At 40.8% G+C, this 23439-nt stretch overlaps 1 protein-coding gene across 3 annotated transcripts in view; it reads right to left on the reverse strand.

Moving 5' to 3' along the window:
• Positions 1 to 828: 828 nt before the first annotated feature.
• Positions 829 to 23439, reverse strand: part of LOC149217954 (long-chain-fatty-acid--[acyl-carrier-protein] ligase AEE15, chloroplastic-like) — a 447245-nt gene continuing 424634 nt past the window's right edge. For all 3 annotated transcript variants that reach the window (XM_089393097.1, XM_089393099.1, XM_089393098.1), the window contains 4 exons: positions 2158 to 2237; positions 1650 to 1795; positions 1293 to 1350; positions 829 to 1140 (listed from right to left, as the gene is read on the reverse strand). In XM_089393097.1, the coding sequence (XP_089249223.1) occupies positions 1042 to 1140; positions 1293 to 1350; positions 1650 to 1795; positions 2158 to 2237 (383 nt within the window). In that variant the 3' untranslated portion in view covers positions 829 to 1041. The remainder of the gene's footprint in view (positions 1141 to 1292; positions 1351 to 1649; positions 1796 to 2157; positions 2238 to 23439) is intronic.

Below are 23439 nucleotides of genomic sequence, written 5' to 3' on the forward strand. Positions count from 1 at the left end.
GGATTCTTCCATACTTTTTGAAAAACAATACGGTAATTTAAAATAAGAGTGAATCAATATTGTGAAATTATTTAACTTCAACACAATTTTTTAGTAAAAATATCTTGAAGAAATCTTTTTTTTTTTTTTTTTTCTATATAATTTAGCACTCGGCACTCGGCACTAAAATATATATGTAAAGAATTCCCTATGCATCCTAAATTATTAATTATTTCATTGATTATAATTTTTTCTTAATTTATTTGCAATTTTTCTATTTCTTGTTCAATATTCTATTTAATAGAGATTTCACTGGCTAAATTATTTTCTTAATTTATTTGCAAATTTTCAATTTCTTATTTCATATTTTCTTTAATAGAGATTTAATTGCGTAAATATCATTGGAATGCAGAAGTGAAAATATACTTGATTTAAAAACTATCAATCGCTGTTATGTTTTTTCTAATTTTAATGAAGCTTTTCAATGAATAAAGTTATAATTTGTTGATAAAGATAAAACACATTAAGAAAATAAATATCTCTATAAACATATATGTGTGTATTTCAGCATACACAGATAAGATACATATTTATTTTTTCTTTTTTTTTACAAGTTGAGCCTAGCTTAGGACAAGCTACTTCCTAGGATAGTTTTTATTCTCCAGGTGGTTCCCACCCTCAATGTCTCTCCAAGAGATTTGAATTAATTAATAATTTGCTAAAGACTAAACCCCACATAAACCAACTAGCTTAGGACTCATAAGTTAATTTCATGCTACATATATTCTGTGTGAAAATAAATACAATGAAGTCTTGAACCTCATGGAAGCCAAGTTTAGGCCATTAGGTTAAATAATAAGTTTATTAAAATAAAATGTAATAAATAGTGGATTTATTAAATAAAAAATATATATATACATGTTATTAAAATCCAGCCATTATTTTGGCTCGAGTAAGGAGATTGGCAAGTCTCATATCTCATTCAACATGAAGCTGGGAATTGAACCTTGGCAGCTAGGGTAGAGAATTGATCCTTGCCCACAGATCCATAAAGATACAATATTATTCCTTGTGAAACATATTAGCAATCTTATCCTGGAATTTCGAGTGAATCTTTTCCCGTCTGACTTTGAGCGTAGGTGTTAGCAAGCCACCATCTACCTGCAATCATACGAATCACAAAATTCACCTGACCATCATTAACTGAAGAAGCTACAATGCAATGCAGGGAATCATATAGAACAGAAGCATATGCTTAAATTACAACAAAACATTGCAAATGAACTAAATTTACGGTAGTAGGTGCAACTGACCGTAAAATGCTCCTCCAACAGAACGAACGGACCAATATGGAATGAACATCTCGAGGTGCTGAAGCAAGGACACCAAATGTAAGTTTTCACAGGGGACCAATCTTGAGAAAACATTGAAATTGATGAATAGCCGAAGATGGTATGCATGAATATGCGGACAAGCTCAGACATGCCACTGTTTCATGTCTTGATCTATGATGTATGCATTACATTGCAAAGTTGATATTTATTAATGTTGGCCAAAAATAATTCTTCGTTGATTATTATGCACCAGTAGGTGAGATTGCAACAGTATCCAGTAGGCACTATTAGATGCGAGTAGAACAGAATTCAGTAGCTCATATTTAAGATGCTTACTGTTCAATAAGCTCTCGTCGAATCAATTCCTTCATATCTCCGACTGTTGGTTCAGATGTAGTCCCCTTTGATTTTGCCAATTCCCTGGCTTCAAGTTGTAAGGCTTCCATGTTTGGAACAATCAATGCACCCAGTCGGCGCTGATCCTGCATTTTAATCCAATTCTTAGACTCCGACACAGTACTATGTGATCCCAAAGGGTGGGGAACAAATAAGGGACTGGGTCATGGTGTACTGTGATGCTCTACCCCGACATACGCTGGCAGACATGGGAAGATTAATTTGATGTAATGTTACGCTTACATGCAATTTTTAAGAGGTTAAAATTGCATCCTTTCTGAAAATATATCTATCATGTGCTTCCTCAAAAAGGATGGAATTACCTACTAGAGTGTGTCCAGCTCATCTAAATCTACAAATACACTGGCCACCTTTTCAAGTTAGGAAACAGAATGGAGAACCAAAAAAAAGGGTGGTCAAACATCCTCAATTAACATGACTTGCATACCTGTCCAACAACGACAATTTGTTCAATGAAATTACTCTCCAGGGCAGCAGCTTCTATTTCTATGGGTTCCACATTTTCACCTGGCAAGATGGTCATGTAAATATTATAACCCAAGGGAAGATGGCCAAAGATAATATGTACCTGACAAGTACCTTCAGAGCAGTTGTTGAGGGCATAGAAAACTACCAATAGATGAGAAAAACAAACGATAAAGATGAAATGAGTAACAGTGACCTCTAAAGATCTCAAAATGCTCGAAAAGAAGAGATGTCAAACACAATCGTTTTATACAATTGGGCAGCAACGCTAAATTTTTGTTTCGTCCAAATGCAGTGTAGAACAGCATGAGAAACGACAATCTTTTGAATTCTCTAATGTGATCTAATTACCGTTAAAAATAATTTTCTGGACTGAATACAGCTCTGACCTAAAGATGCTAAATACATATACTAAACCAATCTCAAAACAGTAAATATCTGAAGATCCTTGTTAGGAAGCAGTCTGTCTCACCCAAGGGTAGCCATATTTTTGGACTTAATTTCAGATAAAATTAGCCGATTTCTTTCCTGATTTTAAATGGACATTACCAGAAACTCTACACTACCAGTAGACTAATTTGAAAATAATAACTCAAGCATGATCAACCATGTTGGACTAAAAAATAATGGACCTTCCATATCTAATTAAAAAGGAATACCATGGCTTGTAAAATGGTAGCGTTCGATGTAATCCTATTTCAGCTAACTTTCTTTCAGGAAGTGTTATCCAAATATTCTGCCATATTGAATAACTGTATGGGAAAGGAAAGAAAGATTTATTAGGGACCATCGAGTAGAACGGTCCAAGTAGTATTAAGATAATCAACCATAACTAAGAAAGAAATTGGTCTCATTGCGATCAAGATGGGGAAGAAATGTTACAAGTTACAACACGATCCAACAGAGAAAACCGAGCAATTAAATAATTCAGAGTTCTAAGGCTGTACACAAGGTATGAAATTAAATTAAATGAGGAGATAACAAGAAATTTGCAAAAGTAGGTATCCTTCTTGTGGATAACAGTGCCCTTATTAGGTAATGAAAGAAAGTAGGTGACCCTATTAGAATCCCTTCATGGACTACACATCTAAAGAGCACTATTACAAGATCCAGTAAAATCCCCGACCATGACCTAAGAAAAGATGGGCTATTAAAGATGTTGAAGCTAGAATCTAGATGGCCTAGAAGGTGTGAAGATTTCTAGAAGTAGAAATCTCTCTCCTCCTTTGAGGTCAGGTTGTTTGGATGGACAATTCTTAACATGACCCTAGCAGTTGAAAATAAGCTCTACAACTCGAGTGTATCCAGTGGCTTCTGTGTGAATTGTTATAAAATAAAGATTGTTAAACATACGTTCTGGGACTGCAGAGTTGGAAGAGTTCTCAGTCTTGTGGGAATGAGTTACCACTAAATATGACAATCTCTTTATCATCCATCTTCATTAGAAAGGGGATATTTATGAAAACTGATGGATGTCTGGATAGTTTGACAGAGGTATATGGAACACTGTGAGATTGACAGGTATCTCTCTTCTATGGAAAGGAGAAGTGCAAATTCTAATGGGATTTATTCTCCCTTTCATTTTAAAGAGAATACATCTTTAGTTCAGAGTTCCTAGTGCACATTTCAGCTAGAATTGGGATACTTAAAAAGGTGATAGATTTCCCCAATATGAGGTCGAGGAAGACAAATGCAAGCTCTCCTTGCCTCTGTAGGGAGGGGTAGTCAGGATAAACAGATCCTGGCCCAATGATGCATACCTGTTGATGTATTTTTCATTGTCCAATAATGGAAAACAAAATGTATCTACTATTAAAAAATTCAGGGGTACGTGAACCATTTCTCATGTCAACGAGATTCATTATAGGGCAGCTTAACTAAACTATGAATACACAGTTTAATACAGGATTCAATAGAACATAAGTAGTATAGAATTTAGATACCCCCAGAATATCCTTATTTGTTCACACTATTTTATGATTGTGCATTATTAGCTCTGCATATTTGTACATATTCAAGCATATCTCCCTTATCTAGGAGATGAAGTTGATGGAACTTAGTCTCTAAATTTAGTGGATTTAGTTAGACTGTGTATTATAATTATAATTTACACTTTCACTTTATTTTTCATATCTTGTTGTGCATATATTCATAGGGGGTTTGTCAGTTGAGTCTAGCTCAAGTGATAGAGAGTAGAAGCTGTTTTCCTCCCCACATGGGTTCAAATCCCCACCTGTGACATGTACATTCCTCCTGAGCTGATTATTGATTAGGCTTCTTTATGAACTAGTTATTGATCAGAGTTGACAAGGCACCAGCAATTTCATCTCACCTGTGACCTATGGGATGGAGGGTGGGAGCTTGATGTTGAAGCCCTCTATCCTCCACCCCTTCCCTGCCCTTAAAAAAATATTCATAGGTGCTGGCTTGGTCACACTTAAACCACCCACAAAAATATGTATATTTTATTATAATCCTAGGAGACTTCATCAAACTTGATCACTCCACTTTTTCGGGGTAGAAACATTGCTCGTGGAAAATTACAATGGTCCATTTGGCTAAGATGTCATGCTATGAGGGTGTAGTTATATAGTCAAAATCACCAAGAACTTGCACCCATTGGGTAGGGAGGGAGGGGGGTGAGGAAGGTGAATTCGTTAATACAAGCCTGTTCACCTTGCTACTTGCCACCAGGCCACACTCCTATGGGCAATTTACAACACATCTATAACTATATAAATGGATAATACAATGAAGAGTGTACCATATGTGTACAATGGAACATTCTCTCACTTGCTTCCTCTTCCTCTCTCTTGGGTTTTTTCAAGTTACATATGTGAGAATTCGTATTGTTTTTGTGTCATCATGTCAATTGGTATGAAATCCTTAAAGTTAAGGATTCTCAAGGGTGTTGTCATTTCAGTCTTCTTTGGCATTTTTTTCTACCTAGAATCTTTCCTTAAGCTCCCTTCAAGAAATTCAAGGATAAACATAGCAAGAAACGGGGTGCTTCATAAGGTGATTTCCTTTCAAGCAATGAAACGAGAATTTTTTACCAATTCTGGCCTTCGATTATTTTGAATGTTTTTGATGATTTTCTTTTTTAATTCCTCTTGTTGATGGGGATCCTAAGACATTATCACTGCATTAGTGACAACAATCCATGCATGTGACTTGTGGATTGTTGAATGATGTTGTCATTGACGGCAAAATTAGTCTTTGAAAGCTCTTAATATACATTAGTGGATTGCGTTAATTGGAAGCTCCAATGGACAAGATGCCTTGGAAGGACGTGAAGGAAGACCAAAAGTTCAAAATCCCTTGCGGTGTGGTCATGATGCCCCACATTTAATGAGGAAAATGAATGGGCAGATTAGTGATTTTTGCAAGCAAGACCACATCAGCTGATTGTATTCATCATGCCGTTTCTGACAATAGGTGGTATGCCACATAACTCCTCATGGTTGAAGAGATATGCTCATTCAAAGTTGGAGCTTCAATAGTGTGGTAAAGGTGCCCCAAATGAGATGCTAAAAGTAGTGTTATGATTGGTCTTTATATTCAAGAAAACCTTGATTGATTTGTGTGGGTCTTGGGTTGACCAGTCAGCCCTCAAAATGAGGAATATTCTATGACAAATCAGCTTCCAAAAGAAAGATTAAGTTCGGCCTAAAATAAATTTGAATTTATGAATTTAAATTTTGATTCTTGGTCAGGTTGGCTTTTGCTTTAGGGGCAATTAGGGCCCCTTCTAGAGTCCCCTCATTCAGTTTATATATATATATATATATATATAGAGGGCTCGGGTCTCGTCTAAGAGGCATCATTCTCTCAGATATTATCTCAAGCATTCATCTGAAATTCGTCTGAGGCCAGGGAAGCATGTTAATCCAAAGGAGGCCGTGTTTATAAGGTTAATTAGGGCTTAAATGATTCGTCTTTTCTGTTGTGAATTCACTGGATAAGACAGCTCTGAGTGGGGACTATTTAAGGGCTTATTCTGGGCTGATTGTTTTTATCTTTTGTTTGGTGGTTTTTCGCTGGTGCAACAACAAATTCTGAGGCCAATCTTGGCCTGGTCTGAGGCCTACTGAGGCACTGTTTCGGCCCCCTTCCTGAGGCCATTTTCTGAGGTCCAAAGTAAAATCCAAACGCTATCCTGAGGCACGGTCTGAGGACTATCTCGCAGCATTTTCTGAGACAGATTTGATCTTTCTGTGACAAGAATTCGGCCTTCCTAAGGCACAAATTCCATCATCCCTAAGGCTGTGTTAAGGACAAGACAGAGGCTATTTGAGGATGAGACAGAAGCTGGTTAAGAACAAGGCTAAGGTTGTTTCTGAGGATAATTTTGAAGCTGAATTTGTAAGGCATAGCCTGTTGAAAACAAGCTCCAAGTTGTTGACCATGATCAATTTTGCTAACGTTTAAGGCCTAATTAGGGCTGCAGTAGCAAGCCATTAAATCACTGTCAAAGCGACCTGATTAGGGCGAGTCTCAGTGAAGCAAGATCGGTCCTGTCATAGAAGCAAGATCTAGGGCTGCTTTGGCTGCATATAGAATGTCTTGTTAAGGCACAAAAGAAGGTCTAATCAGGAAGCCTCTTGAAGCATTTGTAAGGGTTAATTTGGGCCTGTTTGAAGGAACAAGATAAATTGCATGGTACAACAGTTCAGGGTCGGATTTGAGGTTTGACAAATATCAGCAAGAAGACTATTTTAAGTGTCAATCTTGAGGACCATTTGTGACGCTGTTCTGAGGGCAAAAGTCAGTAGCAATTTTTGTATAGGAAAGTAATCAAATTCTGATCAGTGTCAAGGCTAAGTCTTGCTGATTGTTGTCTACTCATGAATTGCTAAATATGTCTTAAACTGCAAGAAGGAATGAAGTACAAAATTGCTGAGATGACAGGACTGCTAAAAGTATATGAGACTCCCTGACGTGCATGGTGTATCTCCTAGTTGCTGATGTCATGTGATATGGTCATGAAAAGATAGTGGAGCCAGTACATGGTGATTGTCTGGGATGCACCCAGAACGTGTGTGATCTTGATTGACTGCTAAGGTACGATGGCTTGTTGATATGAGTATGTGTAGATGAATAAGAGTTCTTATATAGGCTACTATTAGATCAGACTGCAAAGGTTTACTTGGTGTTGCATATAGCATTGTGATGGATATGCTACTGTATGTGCTGAGTGTTGTGGTTAGAGATTATCTCCTGAGGTTATGTTTCGGAGAAATCTGAAGGTTCAATGTTCCTAAGATTTGTATGGAGTAGAGGGCATTTAATGGTACCATGCATAGCTGTGTGTATGTATTGCAGAGTTCTAATTGAGTACCTAAAGTGTCGAGTATGCTACTGGATTGTTGAGCTAGGGCTTGGGCTTCATAAAGTGATTTCGTCTCTTGCTGGCAGCCCTTGTTACTCAACAATAGTAGATTCAACAACAATACGAATTTTAGAGTAAAGTGTTGTAGAATATAATGAGTATGTTCCAACAACTTCTCACCACTCAATAGTAAGAACTTTTAAGAGACACTGCAACACCAACTACAACCTTAATCCAATATATCCATAAGTATCCCCATCGCCCAACAACCTTTAATATTGGACATAAATAGTTTCATCTATAAATTTGATGAAGCCTTTAATGGGGACATAAATAGGTTCATCTGAAAATTTTATGAAAAATCTCATGGGAACTGTATGCATGTGATGTAAGTGAGCTAATGTATCTAACCAAGGAGGATAGATGATGATTGTAAAACAAAGTGGTGTAGCAGAAGAGTTGAAGGTATTCTATGTAATGCCTCCTTAAAGGAATATGGTGAATGCCTTGGTTGAAATAGCTAAGGTTGAGAAGCAAACGGCCCAGGAATAAGGCCATTGAAGCAAAATTGGACCCCAGGACAAGAGGATCTCAATTAGGTAGATCGCCCAAAGAAAGGGATTTCTTGGACACTAAAGTGTTATCTACTACGAAGTGGAGACTTGCCACACACTAATTGGATTGGGAGTGTGAATAGGTATGTCTGATTGCGAGCAGTGAGTTATTGTGGTTAAATATGTGAAATTTCCTTAATTGCAACATCTAGAATTTAATCTTCTAACTTATGCAGTTTATTTGTCTTTAGAAACTAATTCAACAAATAATGATTAATTTACTACTACAATTTTCACAAATAAATACAGGAATTGAGAAATAATGCACACACACAAAATTATTGACACCAAGATTTTTGGACAATAGTCCCTGGAAAAACCCCAATGTGGGGAAACCCAATTCTGTAGATGAGGGTTTATATTATTAATTCTTTAGCGAAATTGAGAAATACAATCAACTTGCCTCTCACTGGCAAAGCTTTGACAATCAATATTTCCACTGGCAAATCAATCTGGAAACTCAAGTTTCCTCTGCAAAATCAAAATGACCACCTTAGTGCAATTCACACTCCCTGCTCGCTCTGCACACTAGCAAAAATGGAAATGCTTGTGGCTGCCTCTGGAACTCGCACTGCTCTTGGAAATCACTTCTGACAATGATCTCAGCCTCCTGCAAAGCTATTGAGCAATTCACACCTCCTCTGACACCTGCCTCTAGTAAATGGAAATCGATCTCTGCCCAACTTCACACACTAGCTAATTCGCACCTCCTGATATGACCTCTCTATAGAATAATTCGACCTCCCTTCTTGTCATTGGAATGTTGGAATCTCTATGGAGAATTTATCTTCTCAATATTCCTGTTGAAACCCCATTGTTGTTGTCTCCCTCTGCACCTTTGCTCTCACTACAAATCGCTCCACTGAGTAACTTTGTTGTGTTGTTCTCCAAAGCCCCATCGACTTGCTCTTATAATGTCTCGTTGAGCAACCAGCGACCATGATCCAATCACAATTGATGGTTAAGATCATCTTGATCCCATCAAATGACTTTTCCTGAAGTCTCTAAAGCAAAATCGATTTTACTCAATTAATCTGATTTAATTATCCAGTTTTCCTAAGTTAGACTTAAGAAACTAATTAATAATTGGCTAATTAATCTAGTTGAGGCATTTTCCTTACAAATAATTTTTGGGTTTTGAAGATAATTATCCTCCTGTGTTCCTTAGCCTCTTAGACACCATAAGGACTAGAACACCTATTCGCAGCTATTAAAAAATAACACTCCCTCTTAGCGAGGAAGGTGTTTTCCTCTACTCCTATCTTATACCTGAAGTAGAAAAAAATTCCCTACCCAAGGCTTTCATGAGAATATCTGCAATCTGTTAATCTGTGGGAACATGTTGTAGCTAAATTGATCCATGCTACACACAATCTATGATGAAGTGGTATCTTATGTCGATATGCTTCGACCTATCATGGAAGATTGGATTCTCAAAGAGCTTGATGCAACTTTTTATCATAATAGATACTGTGAAATTTCAACGATTGCAATCATTGGGTATTATTCTCCTAACTTATGCAGTTTATTTGTCTTTTGTAAATTAATATTACAAAAAATAATGACCAATCCACTACCGCAATCTTCACAAAAAAAATACACTGCGGAAAATAAAATATTGGAACTAAGAAAATAATGCACACACAATAATTTTGACACCATTATTTTTGGACAAATATCTCTAGAAAAAACCCAAAAGGAAAACCAATGCAACAAATGAGGGTTTTATTATTATTCAACAATTTAGAGAAATATTACAACTAGTTGTCGTATAATGGAAAACCTCCAATAAATACTAACTCCACTATAAAAAATAACTGAATTCGGCCTCTCCCAACCAATTCACACTTCCTCAGCCTATTTGCACTGCTTGGATGGAAAGCGCACTACTAGTCTTGGGGAATTCATACATCCTTTGGGAAATCGTCCCTGCTGGTGAAACTGCTTCCAACAACTGCTAGACCCACTCGCTCTACCTCCAGGAAATAGATTTGACATCTGGCCACTGAAACATGGTCTCTCCAGCAAATCGCTCTGGATAAACCGACTAACTTGCACCGCTAAAATGACCTCCTCTGCAGATTGAATCAATCTCCTTCTTGCCTCTGGAAACTAGAAATCACTATGGAAATTTTATCCGGAAATTTCCTCCCAAATCTTTGTTGAATACCTCATTGCTAGTGTCTCCCTAGCTCTAATTGTGCCCTTGCTAAATCATTGCAATTGGGTAAATCAAACTGCTTGAACTCACTCGATGTATTCTCCAACCCCATTGACTCTGCTCATATAATATTCTGTTGGGCAACCAACAACCATGATCACGTCTCAATCGATGGCTATGATCATCTTGACTTTGTCAATTAACTTTTCCGGTAGTCTCTAGAGCAAAATCGACCTCCCTCAGTTAATCTGATTTAATTAACCACTTTTCCTAAGTTAGACTTAGGAAATATTTAATTATAAGCTAATTAATCTAATGGTGTTTCTAAGAATTTTCTCTTAAAAACTTTTTTGGGTTTTGGAGATCTCATGTTCCTTATCCTCTTAGATGCCATAGAGACTAGAACACTTGTCTGCTGCTACCAAAAACTAACACTCCCTCTTAGCGAGGAAGGTGTTCTCCACTACACTCATCTGTTCCCTAAAGTAGACAAACTTTGCCCTACCCAAGGCCTTTGTGAGTATATCTGCAACCCAATGATTTGTGGGAATATGTTGTAGTTGAACTAATCCACATTGTTGGTATTTGACATTTATGATACAACTGGTTGCCATAAATTAGAAATCCTATGGTAAATTCATTCCTTCAATTATGTTGGCTGATCTTCCCTCCTGGAAGCTACTCGACCCCTCCAAATCAATTCGGCCTCCCTCTATCACCATGAACTGATCTCTGCCGCTGCAAACTGACCATTACTACAACCTCTCTAGAAAACTCGCACTGCTGGGAAAATAACTTTGCCTCCATTGGAAATCAAACCATCAATCTAGGTATTGCTCGTCCTCTGCAAATCGATTTGACTAGTAAAGTATCACGTTGCCCCAACAAGTCCCTTTTCCTTAGTCAACTTGCACTCTTAGAGAGGTTGCATCCTCCCTCTGCAAATATATCTCCCTCTAACATTGAGAAACTAGAAATCTCTACGAAGAAAATCCTCCAACAATCACTGTACACCAAGTTATCATTGCGCTACTCTGATCTCACACTGCTGATACCCTTGTGCTGCCTCTGCGTTGATGCTATCACTGCAAAACGCTTGTTGATCTCACTGCTACTTTGATACTTTGGGCTCCCGTAGCAAAGGTAATGGTCCAACTAAGGAATCATGTACAACAACTGGATCTAATGTACTGATCAATCCCTCCTTGTCTAGATCTCGATCTCCTCGCTGCTCCTTCCTCGAATCCTGCCCGATCTGACATACTAAAGTGTCATACTCCCCTTTGGAGGTATTATTGCTATTAGTGCGAGTTCATCCTCCCATCTGGCAGACAAATCCTCGATCTCTGTTGAAGCAGTTGTTTGCTTCCCCTTCTTGTCCTTCTTCTTCTTAGGACATTGGTCGGCATAGTGACCAAGTTCACCACAACCAAAACACTTGACCTTCAACAAATCTTTCTTCTTCTTTTCTCCTTTCGAGTCTTGTCCCTGGTTGGGACCCTTCTTCGCTTTTCCTTTACCTGCAAGAGTGACATTCTCTTACTCTACCTTCACCTTCGTTGCCTTCCCATTGCAGATGGTAGTGCCCTTGACTAAGTTGAGCCTCATCTCCTCCTGAGTGAAATCACTCCATAGGCATTCCCAATCTTGAAGCTTGTCACGCCTGGAGATCACCTGGACGAATGTGTGCTATTCTTTGGTAAAACCATTGAGTGTTATGTGCACTAGATTGTCATTACTTAACTTCTCTCCTACTGCAGTGAGTTCATCTCTGAAAGACTGAATCCTGGTGAGATAGGTGGTCACATCATTGCCCTTGTTCATCTTTACGGTCATTAGCTTTTATTTGAGGATCATCTTTCGATTTTCTGATGAATCATAGTACAACTTCATGATGGCATCCCACATCTTCTTCGTTGTTCCCTTCTTTGTGATATGTGGGATGATATGATCCTTGATTCCATCAAAGATCATCCTCTTAGCTTGGCGTTATCCCTCCTGTATTCATGAAACTGGATGGGATTGTTGGCACGACAATAGATGTTGTAGAAAACTCCTTCAGACCATGCTTGTCCAATAGAAACAACATCCTGGCTTTCCAGATACCAAAGTTGGAGGCTCCATCCAACCTGTCCTGATCTCTCAATCCTACTGTGACCATCTCTGGAAAACTCTATGAACTCAAATACTAGAGAAATCGATAAACTAGGTTGAAAACCTTGTGTGCTTTCTCTTCCTTGCCCTACGCTGATCTGCTATTGCAAAACCTTTTTGTTGCAAACCCTCTATGCAGATCTACTCTGCGAAATCTAATGTGCCTCCTGAAACCCTTCTTGGCAACCTCATTGTTTGCTGCTACTCACTGAGACAACTCGCACTTCCTCCGAATCTCTTCCCTGGACCGTAAATCAAACTGCTGCCTCTAATATTTGCACTGTCTGGCTGGCTTACATAGATATGTTCTTCAGTACTCATATCTCCCTCTAATCTGCTTCTCTAATTTGATCTATTCTGATACCATGTGAGATTCCCACAATTGTAGTGACTAGGTATTATTCTCCTAACTTATGCAGTTTATTTGTCTTTTGTAAATTAATATTATGACAAGTAACAAACAATCCACCACTGCAATATTCACAAATAAAATATGTTGCATAAAATAAAATACTGGAACTGAGAAAATAATGCACACATACACACACACAATAATTTTGACACTGTTATTTTTGGACAAATGTCCCTGGAAAAACCTTGAAGGGTTTTAACCAGTGCAACAAATGAGTGTTTTATTATTATTTAGCAATTTAGAAAAATATTCCAATTGATTGTCGTAGATGGAAAACCTCCAGTAAATAATGATATCCACTATAAAAAATAATTAAATTCGGCCTCTCCCAACCAATTCACACTTCCTTAGCCTACTCGCATCGCGTGGATGGAATGTGCATTGTTGGTCCCGAGAGATTTGTACAGCCTTTGGGAAATCACCCCTGCTAGTAAAATTGCCTCCAATAGCTTATAAACCCACTCACTTTGCCTCCGGGAAAATAGATCCGACAACTGGAAACTGAAACGTGGTCTTTACAACAACTTGCTCTGGATAAACTAGCTAACTCGCACTCCTAAATTGGCCTCCTTCTCTGCAAACTGAATCGATCTCTTTCCTGCCTTTGGAAACTAGAAATCACCGTGGAAATTTTCCGAAGAAAATTTCCTCCCAAATCTCTGCTGAATACCTCATTGCTAGTGTCTCCCTAGCTTAAACTGTGCCCTTGCTGAATCATTGCAACTGGGTAAGTCAAACTGCTTGAACTACTCGATGTATTTTCCAACCCCATCGACCCTACTCTTATAATCTTTTGTTGGGAAACCAACGACCATGATTACATCTCAATCGATGGCTATGATCATATTGACTTTGCCAATGAACTTTTCCGAAAGTCTCTAGAGAAGAATCGACCTCCCTCAATTAATCTGATTTAATTAACCACTTTTCCTAAGTTAGACTTAGGAAATATTTAATTATAGGCTAATTAAGCTAATTAACATGTTTCTAAGGTTTTTCTCAAGAAAACTTTTCTGGGTTTTGGAGATCTCGTGTTCCTTAGCCTCTTATAGACCATAGAGACTAGAACACTTGTTTGCTTCTACCAAAAACTAACAGAAATTGATCGAATCTAACTGTTGACCAAACAAATCCACTAACTACTTCCGAAGCCAAATAGCTTTGCATGTGGCCATGCTTGTTGCCATGTATTCTACCTCTGTAGAACTCAGTGCCATGAACTTCTTCTTCTTGCTGTAACAAGCGACAACCCCTCATCCAATACTGAAGCAACACCCTGAAGTGCTTTTTCGATCCACTGAATTCCCTAGTAATATCCCAAATGGGATATTAAACTGATTTTGTAGAATTTTAACTCATCCAAAATTTCGCCATATAATTACTATTCAATTAACAGAAGATTTCCATGTAAAATAAAACAAGAGAATGCATGTAATTCAATCATACAATGAGCAGAAATAATCTCAGCTTTCATTATAATAGATAACTATACGAGTGTACATGATGATATAGCTAAAATGGCTGAGATAGACAATCTGGTCTGCAAAACTAATTTAATCTGATGCTGAAACTGCCGTCCCAAAACTAAATTGAAATCAATCATTGCCCCTGTGAATTCTGGTTGAATCCGCCAAGGAGATGAGGTGGGTTTTCGTCCACTCTCACCAAGATCACCTGAGGGTTTCTGTCTTGGGGCTACTACGAGAGTAGAGAATCGAGTTCTCAAACCTCTCCACAAGAAGAAATCACAAATCCAAGATGTCCTCCAATGGCCTCCTCCTCTTTATAGTTCTGATGGACCCCTCTAAAATCTCCTATTTTATTATTATTTTAATCATGGAGCACTTTTCCCTCTTTTATTTTAATTAAAATATTCTTTTTAATGCGGAAAAAGTGTAAATTGGCCTGCATGTCTCTTTAGGTCACTGAAACTCACATCAAGCCATCCCATCATGTAGATCTTCTCGTTTCGGTTCCAATGAGCTATTAAACTAAGGTGTTCTATCAAGTATTCCTCTTGGAATGCCACCTTAAGCATATCTAATTGAGTCAGGCCCAATAATAACTTTGTTTTTGAAAGTTGTCGAAATGCGTCGGAATGAAAGGAAAACTGTGTGGATGATGGAATATACTAAGCGAATGCCATCTGACCCCATAGAAACTCCTCAAAACCCCTCCGAAAGCCGTTGGGCCCGTTGATAACACCAACCTGCCCTTGTGACCTGTCTGCCCCCAACTCTGAAAGTCCATCCTAGCCATGTTATAAGGAACACCAAAAAATGAACATTACAAATCCTCCTGCCCCAAGATTGCTTGCCCTCAAGCAATCCAAACATGTGGACCATTTTGGTGGCCCAATGCAACTGAGACCCAATGCCCGGATCCCATACGAACCACTGGGTGATGCTCTGCCTTTGTGTAACCCCATCATGAATGGATCCCTCAATGCCTGGATCCCAAACTAATCTCTGACAGTACCTGTCATCAACCCATCTATTGAAATTTCTAATTTTGACACATCAGAAATTTCTACTGCATTATCTGGTTTATCTCGCCTACTTGTTTATTCCTTAACAAGATATTTAACCATATAAATACTAAAAATAAACACAAATGCAATCTCAACTCATGTACAGATCATCAACTGAAATAATCGACGAACACACAAAGGACACTGTTATTTTTGAACAATCGTCCCCGAAAAAACCCAATGCGGGAAAACTGGAGCAACAATTCTGAGGGTTTTATTATTAAGCAACTTTCTTGAGTACAACTAGGGTGCCAAACTAGCTTACCCAATAGAGATTTCTACACGGCAGTAATACCTCTTCTTGGAAGCAAATATTTAGCTTCTCAGCATTAGTCTGCCCCACAAAAAACTTTCTGGCACTTCTCCAAGGCTCTGTGTCAGCCCTGCTAGCCTCTGCGTAGCTCTGGAACCCTCTGCATCATCTCTCTGGCCTTCTGTGTCACCCATGCAGGCCCCTTGGCCTCTGTGCAGTCTCTAGTTGCCTCTACGTGGCTCCTGCTGCTTCTGCGTAGCCTCCTCAGTCTCTATGCTGGCCCTCTGGCACTATCTCTGCCTCTCTACTATGTACACGCTGCCCCTCGCTACAACTTAGATCACTTGTTCGAATTTTCTCAGCAAATCCCGCTCCAGAAGATCGAATCGACTGATCAATCTTGGTGTATCTCCAACTAACCCTCAAGCCTCCTCTTATACTTTTCCTGTTGAGTCTTCAACGACCAAGATTACGTCTCTAATCAACGACTAAGATTTCATTTTGGCTTGATCCATGTCATTTAGAACCTTCTCACCCAATTTTATATTAATACCCATTAATATTTTAATTTTCCTAAGTTTAGACATTGGAACCCCATTAAAAATATTATTTATTTTAATATCTTTGTAACCGAGTGGAATTTCCCCATACTATTTCTGGGTCTTGGAGATCTCATGTGGTTTAGCCCCTCCACCAGTTTTCATGGCTAGAGCACATCCGATGCTACCACAAATCAACACTACCTCTTAGCGAGGAATGTGTTCTAGTAATGCTCCACCACTGAACATCACATTGATCCTCCAACATCGGTACCTGTGTTGATGTTGGGCCTGCTGCCCTACATCCACTGCACTGCTGCCGATGACTCTACCACTGCCACTGCTACATCTGTACTGCAGCTCCCTCTGCATCCGTGCTGCTGTTGGTCCTTCCTCCCAACACTGCATCTGCACTGCAACTCTCTCTCAAATGTTGCATCATGCTGCTCATAGCACTGCCACTGCTAACTGCTGTACTACACCTTAGTTACCAAGAAGTAAGTAACTGATCTACCCAAGACATGACATCCTTGTCGGTCAGGAAGCCTCCTGATGCTGAAGCTACCTCTGCTGCTATCCTGTGCTCTCTCTGCTGCCTTTGCACTGCTGCAAACACCTCTGTGCCTCTCGCACTGTTGCAACCACCTCTGTGCCTCTCTGCACTGCTGCAACCATTTATGTTCCTCTCGCACTGTTGCAACCCCCACTGCACTGCTACAGACCTTTGCACTATAGCATTGCCTTGTCGCTTCATCTGCATCTTGCTTCCACCAACATCCGTCATCCTACTACTGTCATTCGGGGCTGCTCCCATAGCCGGGTATGATCCAAGAGTTTGGGCACCTCAAGGAACCTACCCTTCATCTTCTGTAGTCCTCCTGACTACAGCTCGATGTTTCCCCACCTCTTCTCTAGAGGTGCATGGGCACTCATGGCACAATCGTCATCTGTTTTGACTTCTTTCTCTGCCTTAGTCGGAGAGTCAGAAGCCTCTCCCTTATTCTTCTTCCTAGGACACTAGGTTGCATCATGACCTAGAGCCCCACGATGGAAGCACTTCACCTTGGAGATGTCCTTCTACTACCTGTTCCCCTACTGTCCCGTAGATGCCAGAGCCACATCCTCTTCCTCCTCTTTCTTGATTCGATCTCCTTTGCTGCTACTTCCCGCCTTGGTCAACCGTCTAATCTCTTCTTGGCGAAGAGCTACCCACGTCTCTTCTTATCCTACAAGATCAGCTCTACCCAAAATACTTTCGACAAATGTCTCCCAATCCTCGGAGACTACATTCAGGGCGGTCCTCACCATGAACTCCTGATCTGGTGTGGCCCTTATGGAAGTAAGTTGGTCCCGAATCTCTTGCAACCTACTGAGGTATAGATCCATCTGCTCCCCCTTCTGCATCTGATACGGCCACAACTGATTCTCTAACAGCGTCTTCCTCTGCATGGAAGTACCCTGATACAATGTCGTCAAGGTATCCCACATCTCCTTTTCCGTGTTCTCAACAATATGCGGTACTACATGATCCTTGACCCCATCAAGGATTATGCACTTTGCCTTCGCCATTGCATCCTCATACCTTTCATTATCCGCTGGGTCCACTGGGATAGCCACAGTTCTCAAGGCAAAGCCCTTGATGCGATGTATATTCAAAACAGACAGGATCTTGGCCTTCTAGATGACAAAGTTGGAGGCCTCGTCCAACTTGTCCTAATCCCTCAGTTCGTTCATTGCTATCTCCGCTCCTTTTCTAGACTCCCTTTGAGTCTCGACTTCCCTCCTGGAAGTTCTCTTCTAGACTCCATCTGAGTCTCGATTTCCTTGCTGGAAATCTTCCTGCCAACTGTCGATCTGCTCCTCTCCGAACCTCTTTGCAACTGCAACTCGGATCTAGATTTCTTGGCTAGAAATCCGTCAAGGCAACGACTCCCTCTACCTTGGTTTTGTCCCGTTAGGTACTGTTTTGCTTCGATAGCAACAGTATCCCACTAGCTTTCTAATCCACAATCTACCCACAGCTCCCTATGCCCCAACAACTGAAGAAAATGAGTCTTCCAGCTCTGCACAATTCAGCAAAGGCTGAACACTCCTCTGGCCAATTGTGTCAAGTCTACTTGACTGAGTAGGATGACGTGGCTCTTCATGAGCCTCTTCTGCCTCTCTCTGGCTCGAAATGATGATGTAGGCCCTCTACATCACTCCTTCTTTGCTGCTTTCTGCTTAGGAGCAGCTCTGTCTCTTGGGACAACTGCTACTGCTGCAAATACTTTTGATTACATTGGTGCCTTTAGTCCTCCTCTGATTTGCAATGATCTGATACCATGTTGAAATTTCTATGTCTGACACGTCAGAAATTCCTACTAAATTATTTGGTTTATTTCGCCTACTTGTTTATTCTTTACCAAGTTATTTAACCATATAAACACTGAAAATAAACAAAAATGCAGTCTCAACTCATATACAGATCATCAACTGAAATAATAGACAAAAACACAAGGGACATCGTTATTTTTGGACAATCTTCCCCAGAAAAACCCAATGCGGTAAAACCAGTGCAGTAGTTCTGAGGGTATTATTATTAAGCAGCTTTTTTGAGTACAACTAGGGTGCCAAACTGGGTCACCCAACGGAGATTTCTACACGGCAGTAATACCTCTTCTTGGAAGCAGATATTCAGCTTCTTAGCACTAATCCGCCCCACGAAAAACTTTCCAGCGCTTCTCCAAGGCTCTGCATAGCTCTGGAACCCCCTGTGTCAGCGCTCTGGCTTTCTACGTCACCCACGCAAGCCCCTCAGCCTCTGCGCAGTCTCTAGCTGTCTCTGCGTGTCTCCTGCTGCTTCTGCGTAGCCTCCTCAGTCTCCGCACTAGCCCTCTGACACTATCTCTGCCTCTCTACTATGTACTCACTGCCCCTTGCTGCAACTCAAATCACTTGTTCGAATTTTCTCAGCAAACCCCGCTCCAGAAAATCGAACTCATTGATCAATCTCGGTGTATCTACAATTGACCCTCAAGCCTCCTCTTATACTTTTCCTATTGAGTCTTCAATGGCCGAGATTAAGTCTCTAATCAACGACTAAGATTAGATTTGGCTTGATCCATGTCATTTAGAACCTTCTCACCCAGTTTTATACTAATACCCATTAATATTTTAATTTTCCTAAGTTTAAACTTAGGAACTCCATTAAAAATATTAATTATTTTAATATCTCTCTAACTGGGTGGAATTTCCCCAAACCATTTTTGGGTCTTGGAGATCTCATGTACTTTAGGCTCTCCACCAATTTTCATGGCTAGAGCACATCCAATGCTATCACAAATCAACACCATCCTCCTAGATCCCAGTGCCACCATGGCCAATTATCGCCCAAGCCCCATGGCTCAGACTGTGCTTTGTCTCCAACTATAGCTGTTGCTCCATAAAGAAAATACCAACTCATCAATTCTCTCCAATCCCACCTTTGGCATAGACTGAGGTCAACCCCACTTTGTTGATATTGGGCTAGTGCTATTGGAATACTGATGAACTGCCTATCCACCTCCCACTGCCCACTGAGACATGTAGTAACCCTTTCATCTGAGTGCTCCTGTTGCACTGTGCCCCAGACTAAGGTTGATACTCCATCAAAAGTATACCAATTCATGATCTCTAGTCAATCCATCATGTGGGAAGGATCAGATGCATAGGCACCTATATATGCAATAAGTCACCTATGTTATATTGTGCCCCACTCATGCAACCCCGCTTGGTTAGTCAACAATATCCATCGAGAAAGCCTTGCCTCTCTCCCTGTAATGGGTACAAGTGGCCAAATTGTGTTGCAAGCCCTATCTATGTACTCTTGGAGAGGGCTTCTCCCTGAAAGTCCTACAGCTCTGCCAGCTGCTTGTGCATCTACCTGCACCTCATCAGTGGGTTGGCCCAAAGATGGATGCACCACCATCTCCAACAGTTCCTGTCGTCTACTAGCCTCCTGCAAAACTACCCTGTCAATCTCCAACACCTCCAGAGGACAAGTGTCTGCAAATATTGCCACCTTGCTGGCTGTATGTACATATGCCTGCTCCTCATCAATCTCTGACACCAAGGGTGGCTGGCCATCCTCCTCCATCACAGGCTCGATATGAACCTCCCACTGGCTCTCCCCCAGAGAGTGTGCACATCCTCCTCCTTAGCTGATTCATGTTTCGCCATATGTTGCTCCTGTTGACTCATCACTGGTGACACACCATCCTAAGTGTCTTCCATCGAATCCACTAACTACTCACCATACACACCAGAATATAATTCTTGACCCATGCTCCTCAGAGGCATCCTTGAATGAACCCATGGACTTGTCCAAAGAGGAATCCTCACCTCGAATCTTCCCCTACTCTGCCTCTATCATTTCCTTAGTGTCACTCAAGCATGAGTGATCAAGTCCCCAAGGTCCCTTGCAAATGAAGCAAAGACCCTTCCTTAGCTCATTCCTGCTGCATGATCCACCAAATTTGAGCAGCTACTCCTTCGTCAACTGTCTCCTAAACAACCCCATGTTTTGCTCAACCAACCTTTAGCCCAGTTAATGAGCACCAAGTGAAACTGGTTGTTCTCTCCTCCAAATGGTCAACAATCTAGCCCGCAACTCCTTTCAAATGGCATCGCGATCTCCCATAACTGAAGACAAAATGGACAACATGTTTGCTTTGATCGTGTTAGGGTGATGATCCTTAATGCTGAAAAAGGATTGGAACATTTGAAGAATCAAGTCATCACACTCTAGATCAAACATGATGTCATAGGTTCGAAGTTTGGCCATATCCTCCAAAATTTAGAGCTTTTGCCCAAAGGTAAGACCCATAGTGTTATCCAAGTCCTGAAAGGTCTCTACTATCAACCTGAAAATTCTCTTCATAACATTATCATTGAAAAGAGGTATGTGTGCAATCAACCTCATAATATTACTAAGACATGCTGCTGTTGATTTGGGGTAGCATCGGATGTGCTCTAGCCAAGAAAATTGGTGGAGAGGCTAAGGCACACGAGATCTCCACTATCCAGAAAGGGTTTGGTAAGATTCTAAACATTTTAGGAGATATTAAAATAATTAATATTTATAATGGAGTTCCTAAGTCTAAACTTAGGGAAATTAAAATATTAATGTGAATTAATATAAAACTGTGTTAAAATGGTCTGAAAGTCACGGATCAAGCTAGATCTAATCTTAGCTGTTGATTAGGGACTTAATCTCGGCCGTTGATTTGTCAACGAGAAAAGTATAAGAGGAGGCTTGAGGGTCACTTGGAAAACACACCAAGAGATTAGATTTCGACTTTCTGGGGTTGGGTTTGCTGAGAAAGTTGAGAGAGTGATCAAAGTTGCAGCGGAGGGGCAGTGAATACAGAAGCAGAGAGGCAGAGATAGCACCGGGAGCATCAGCGCAGTAGCCAGAGAGAGGGACGCAGAAGTAACCAAGGGTTCACGCATAGGTAGCCAAGGCTCACACAGAGGCAACCGAGAGTTGCGCAGTGCCTTAGAGGGCCAGCGTGGGTGATGCAAAGGGCCAGAGAGTTGACGAAGTGCCTCTAGAGGCTGACGCAAGCCAAGTCAGAGTGACGCTGGGCTAACGCTAGGCCAGAGAGAGGCTGACGTAGTCCCTAGAGGCTGACGTTGGGGTTTCATGGGGTAGATTGGAGCTGTGGAGCTGCTGAAGTGTTTATCCGGGGTTTCAGCCGAAATATCTGCTTCCGAGTAGAGAGGTGCTATTGCCGAGATTTTTCTCTGTTAGGTGAGCCGAATTTGGCACCCAGATTGTATTTTGGAACTGCTTAATAAATCAAACCCTCAGATAGCTACACCAGTTTTCCCGCATTGGGTTTTTTCGGGGACATTAGTCCAAAAACAACAGTGTCACTTGTGTGCTTGTTTTTATTTCCTTCAGTTGATGATCTGTAATGTGTTGAGCATGCATTTGTATTTATTTCCATTGTTTACATGGTAAATAACTTGTTAATTAACAAAACAAGTAGGTAGGAATAAATCAATAAAGTGCATGAAGGGTTTCTAACGTGATAGACTTAGAAATTCCAACATGGTATTAGAGTGTGGTTGCAGATCACATGAGAACTGAGGACATCAGCCGAACAGAGCAGCAGTAGCAGAAAACAATTGTCCCGAGTGACGAAAGTTGTTCCTAGCAGAGTAGCAGCAAGGAAGGGGTGACATTGTTCCTGCATCATCAAGATTGAGCTAGGAAGAGGTAGCGTAAAGGCTGAGGGAGGCAAAGGCAGGCTCACGCAAAGCCACGTAGAGGCTAGGAGGGTTGACGTAGTTGGTTGAGGAGGTTGATTTGCCAGTGCCGAGATTGCGTAGAGCCTATGAGCTCTAACCTGCAGTTTGTTGGGGTTTAGGAGGCTGTGGGTAAGTTGCAGAGTGGCGCTGGTGGGGTACTGTAGTCAGAACAGTACCTAACAAGGCAAGACGAAGGTAGAGGGAGTTGCTGCCGAGGTGGATTCTAGCTGAGGAATTCAAATCAGTGTCACAGTTGCATAGACAATTGGAGAGGGGCATTTCGACATTGGCAGAAGGGTTTCCAGGAGGGAAATCGAGGCTCAGAGGAGTCATATCAAGAACTTCCAGGAGGGAAGTAGAGGAGCAGCGAAATGGCACTACACAGAGTAAGAGACCAGGGTAGATTGGAAAGAGCCTCAAACTTTGTAGTCTAGAAGGCCAAAATCTTATCCGTACTAGATAGGAATCATGTCAAGCACTTCGCCTTGAGGACGATAGCTATCCCAGTTGACCCCACTAATAACAACAGGTACGAGGATGCAATGGCGAGGGCTAAGAGTATCATCCTTGATGGGGTCAAGGATCATATAGTACCACATATTTTCGAAAAGAACACGACACAGGAGATGTGGGAGGCCTTGACCAAGTTGTATCAGAATACTTCTGTGCAGAGGAAGATGCTACTAGAAAATCAGCTGCAATCATACCAGATGAAGAAGGGAGAACAGATCGACCCATTCCTCGGTTGATTGAAGGAGATTCGGGATCAACTGACTTCCATAGGGGCAACGCCAGATCCAAAATTGATGGTGAGAACAACCCTAAACGCAGTCTCAAAAGACTAGGAGGTGTTTGTCTAGAGCATACTAGGCAGGGCGACCCTTCCAGATTGGGAGGAAATGTGGGCTGCTCTTCGCCAAGAAGAGATTAGAAGTCTGAGCAAGGCGGGAAGCAGCGGCAAGGGGATTAGAAT

The sequence above is a fragment of the Pinus tabuliformis genome, chromosome 1_1, assembly GCF_031772625.1.
Source record: "Pinus tabuliformis cultivar Carrire ecotype Pingquan chromosome 1_1, CPIR1, whole genome shotgun sequence".
NCBI lineage: Eukaryota > Viridiplantae > Streptophyta > Pinopsida > Pinales > Pinaceae > Pinus > Pinus tabuliformis.